This window comes from Penaeus japonicus, unplaced genomic scaffold (assembly GCF_977035675.1).
Source record: "Penaeus japonicus unplaced genomic scaffold, GWHDUDI00000001_assembly GWHDUDI00000013, whole genome shotgun sequence".
NCBI classification, from domain to species: Eukaryota; Metazoa; Arthropoda; class Malacostraca; order Decapoda; family Penaeidae; genus Penaeus; species Penaeus japonicus.
This window is the reverse complement of record NW_028234415.1, coordinates 10,759,830-10,764,829: the sequence shown is the minus strand read 5'-3', so window position 1 is coordinate 10,764,829 and position 5,000 is coordinate 10,759,830. Positions and strand designations below refer to the sequence as shown.

General features: G+C 41.0%; 1 protein-coding gene across 1 annotated transcript in view; it reads right to left on the bottom strand.

The window, feature by feature from the left end:
* The window catches only part of LOC122262325 (uncharacterized), a 33,584-nt gene extending 32,995 nt beyond the window's left edge, over window positions 1-589 (bottom strand). Inside the window, exons 1-2 of the mRNA XM_086542895.1 lie at window positions 556-589; window positions 273-374 (exon numbers count right to left, since the gene is read on the bottom strand). Of these exons, the coding sequence (XP_086399021.1) occupies window positions 273-374; window positions 556-589 (136 nt within the window). The remainder of the gene's footprint in view (window positions 1-272; window positions 375-555) is intronic.
* Window positions 590-5,000: the final 4,411 nt, after the last annotated feature.

Here is a 5,000-nt window from a genome sequence, read left to right as displayed (position 1 = left end):
CCTCTTCACCCCTCTCCCCTCAGCCCCCTTCCTCCCTCATCTATTCTCTTCTCTATCCCTCTCTTCAATCTCTCTCTTTTAATTCCACATCATCTCCATCTCAGTATATCACGCTCCAGTGCATCTTACACACTCTATCACTTCTCCTCTCTCTCTACATTTACGTTTTTCCTACCTCCTCTCAGCCCATCGCCTCCTCTCGAGCTCTTCCCCTCGTCTGCTATCTCATAATACGTTGTTTCGCAAGACGTTTCGGGTGAAGGTTCGAGTACGAACTGGGAATTTTTCGATGCATGTCACATTTTTAGCCGCAGATGCTATAGATATATAGTTCTCTACAAGGAAGACGCAGAGCTGCACTCCTCGCCGAGCTCCTTCCAAGAAATCAAGATGCGCACATGGAATTAGCGATAAGTATTATATTGAACTGTCAATTGCATTTAGCCAAAAGTTCCGGCCATACTCCTCGACGCCATGTGTGGCTTCGGGTCTTCATTTTTTATGTTGAAATGTGGGGTAAATGGTCTTAGGAACATATAGTTATTTTTCACTTACTTATCTGGTCCAAAGTGCTTACGTGGGGGGTCATGGTAACATGATCGCCCCCCCCCCCTTCACAGACACACAGAGGTCTCCTGCGCTCCTATATACATTGTGTGTGTCATGTGTGTACGTGTCTGTGTATGTGTGTGCGTGGTTGTGTATGTGTGTGTACGTGTGTGTGTCTGTATGTGTGCGTGTGTGTGTGTGTGTGTGTGTGTGTATGTATGTGTGTGTGCGTGTGCGTGTGTATGTGTGTGTATGTGTGTGTGTGTGTGTGTGTGTGTGTGTGTGTGTGTGTGTGTGTGTGTGTGTGTAGGTGTGTGTGTGTGTGTGTGTGTGTGTGTATGTGTGTGTGTGTATGTGTGTGTGTGTGTGTGTATACGTGTGAATGTCTTTATGTATGCAATTAGGTACATATCCATACATATGTGGGAGGAAGCCTGTGATTCAGTGCTTTTCCTTAATGAGTACACTTTTCCAAATTCACATAAAACAGGAGAATTAATCCACACGGGTCCAGTCATGTACTGCACACCTAGATATGTGATGTGAACCAGAGTTCCCCAATATTACAACCTTTCTTAACGTTATCTGTTTCTCAGTTGAATTCAATTGCTAGGTATTGCAATAAGTATTGAATACTATAACGTAAACCGGCATGAATAAAAAAAAAAAACAGACAAACACGCCGACTCACTGCAGGCAAAGGACTCACAATATCCATGTTCGCTATTTAACCAAATTGCTCCGCACAGTGTCAAAGATCCGACTGACCCGCTTCTCCGTCTGGTACCCTTTCGCCCAGGGACAGAGGAATTGTGGGAGGAGTTAGAGGTGGAGTCAAAGGCGGGGCTTAGGTGATGCAACCAATCGAAGAGTTCAAGAGGCGGAGCTTAGGAAAGTGACCTGTTGGTGTGGGAGAGGGAAAAAAAATATACGTTAGCCTTTTAAGTTTGAAAAAAATTAAGGAAACTATGATACTGAAACCGAAACAGGACAAAAAAAAATGATAAATGAAGATTTGAATGCAAAGCAACATAAATAAATCTGAAAAAAACGATTTTATAAAAATTGCTTTTAATCAGTTTTTTTATTTAATTAGCGTTTTCTCTGAAACTTCGAGGAAGCAACGAAAACCATCGTAGACCCTACATGACTATAATTATACTAATTCGATAAATGAATTGAAATCCATAAATCAATTATCTCTCGCACTGTCGTCCATGTAATCTACAGAACAGTACACCAAATGCAATATATTAATTAGATTCTCAAAATAGAAAACCCTATTTTTGGGCAACAACGAACTTAAACACAATCATGGCTAACTTTCGGTGATAAATAAAAGACGATATTGAATAAATTAATTGTACATAGTAATCATTGCCTATATCATATGAAAATCTCACTGAAGTACACCCATTCATCAGCTACTATATTGTTTTCAAGAACAACGGAACACAAAATATACCAGTAACCTATGAGCGTCCTGCTGACAAACTGTGCGTGGGTGATGATGGTGATGATGATAATGATAATAATGATGATGAAAATATGTTTAATGATAATGATAGTTTAATGATAGAAATGATAGTAATGATAATAATGATAGTGATAAAAGATAATAAAAACGACTCTAATAATGATAATGGTGATGATGATCATGATAATTATAGTGATAATGATAGTGATAGTGATAAGTATAATGATGATAATAATGATAGTAGTAATGATAGTGATAATAATAGTGAAAATGATAATGATAGTGAAAATGATAATGATAATTATAGTTATAATGATGATAATATCAGGATATTTATCAGGATAGCAATAACAACCCGAATGCTACTCAATGTCAATCAAGCAAGAAATATAAACAGTATGTCAAAGGAATATAAATTCACATCACGTGGTGTTTCACATTATCTGGCTAACAGTGACAGTGAAAATATAGGAATTTCATGTGACAAATAAATTTCATGCGACAAATACAATCTTTGTGATGATAACGACAAAACAACAACTTCATAAATACATCAGGCAGGCAGTCAGCAAAATATGAAGTGTATTTATATATAATAATCTGTACCTTTACAACGGAGAAATTTGAGTTTTTTTTTTCTCTACTCCAGTTTGGGAATCAATTGAACATTTATATTTATTATCTATCGGACTATGCTGAATGTCTATTTTATGTCTTATACTGATCAAGTTGCATTGCACGATGCACAATCAACACAGCGCTTCGAAAGGGACAGTCTTCCAATGGTGTATATGTGTGTGTGTATACATATATATATATAATATATAAATATATATTTTTAGTAGAGTGTTAATGTTAGATGATTTGTATGAGTGTACGTGACAGCTGTGGCTGGAGGAGAGAGTAGTGAGTAGTGAGGGGGTGTTTGTGTCAGTGCGTGGATAGTGATGAGAGCATTTTATATATAGTTATATAGAGTGATGTGTTATTGTGATTTTATAGTGTTTGATTAGTGTGTCTGATGTTGTGTTAGTGTTTGTGTTAGTGAGTGTTAGTTTGGTAGTGTGTTTTTGTGTGGTAATGAGTTTAGTTTTATTTTTATTGAGTGTTTTGATTGTTTGTAGTGTGGGTGTGTTTGTGATTGGTTTGACTGTAGCGATAGTGATGATATTTTGTGAGATAGTGTGTGATATTTGAGATTTTGAGTGTGTGTTTTGATTGTTATATATATGGGGGTGGGGGGGGGTGTGTGTGTGGGGGGGGGGGTGGAGGTGGTGAGTTGTTGAGGATAGATTTTGTAGCGTGTTTTAGATGATTGTGTTGCGGGTTTCTGTGGGGTTATAGAGAGATAGTTGTGTGTGTGTGTTGTGAGAGTTGAGTTAGTGTGTGTGTGTGTGGGTCGGGAGTGTGTGTTTGTTTTTGTGTAGGGGTAGTGTGTGTGTGTTTTGTTGTGTGTGGTGTTTGTGTGTGTGAGAGTGGTGTGTGTGTGACCTCACTGGGTTGGAGTGATGTGTGTGTGAGATTGATAGTGAGAGTGGGTGAGTGTGTGTTATGATTTTGTGGGGTTGTGTGTGTGTGATTTTGTTTGTTTTAGTTATTGTTGTTAGTGTGAGTTTGTGTCTTTAAGTGGCGTGTGAGTGGAGTGTGTGTGTGTGGAGTGTGTGGTGTGAGGAGTGTGTGTTTGTGTGTTAGTGTTGTGAGTGTGAGTTTTTGAGTGTGGCGTGGAGGGTGGGTGAGTGTTGTGTGTGGTGTGTGTGAGAGAGGTGAGTGTGTGTGTATTGAGTGAGTGTTGTCTGTGTGTTTGTTTTTGAGTGAGAGTGTGAGTGTGTGTGTGGTGTGTGTTAGTTGTGTGTGGGTGTGTGATATTCTGTGAGTGTGGGTTTGAGTGTGTTTTGTTTAGAGTGTTGTCGTGTGTGAGTGTGTGTCGTGTGTGTGTTGGAGTGTGTGTGTGGGTGTTGAGAGTTGGTGTTTGGTCATGTTGGGGTGGAGTGTTTGTGTGAGTGAGGTGTGTTTGTGTGTGTGTGTGTTGTGTGTTGTGTTGGTGGGTATGTGTGTGTGTGAGTGTGTTTAGTGTATGTGTGTGTGTGTGTGTGTGTGTGTTAGTTGTACTATATATCATCTATGTGTGTGTGTGTGTGTGTGTGTGTGTGTGTGTGTGTGTGTGTGTGTGTGTGTGTGTGTGTGTGTGTGTGTGTGTGGGGGGGGGGGGGGGGGGGGGGGGGGGGGGGGGGGGGGGGGGGGGGGGGGGGGGGGGGGGGGGGGGGTGGGTGTGGGTGTGTGTGTGTGTGTGTGTGTGTGTGTGTGTGTGTGTGTGTGTGTGTGTGTGTGTGTGTGTGTGTGTGTGTGTGTGTGTGTGTGTGTGTGTGTGTGTGTGTGTGTGTGTGTGTGTGTATGTGTCTGTGAGTGAGTGTGTGTTGTCGTTTGTGTGAGTGAGGGGGGGGGGGGGGGGGGGTGGGGGGGGGGGGGGGAGTGTGTGAGTGTGTGGTGTGTGTGTGTGCGTGTTGTGTGTGTGTGTGTGTGTAGTGTGTGAGTGTGTGTGTGTGTGTTGGTGGGTATATATCATATATACTCTCTCAATCTCTTAGTGTGTCGTGTGTGTGTGTTGTTTGTGTGTGTGTAGGTGTTGTTTGTGTGTGTGTGTGAGTGTGTGAGTGTGTGTGTGTGGTTGTTTGTTTGTTGTGTGTTTGTGTGTGTGTGTGGTGTGTGTATGTGATTGTGTGTTGTGTAAGGTAACTATCACTACCTCTCACTCTCTTTCGCTTATCTACACTCTCTATCAATCTAATCATATACTATATCAGTGGTGGAGTGTGTGTGTGTGAGTGTTATGTGTTTTAGTTTGTAGAATAGAATAGGTGTGTGTGTGGGGGTGGGTGTGTGTTGGGGTGTGTGTGGGTGATATGGGTGGGTGGTGGGTTTGTATATGTTGTATATGAGTTATTATAGTGTGAGATTTAGTATTTATATTTATGTT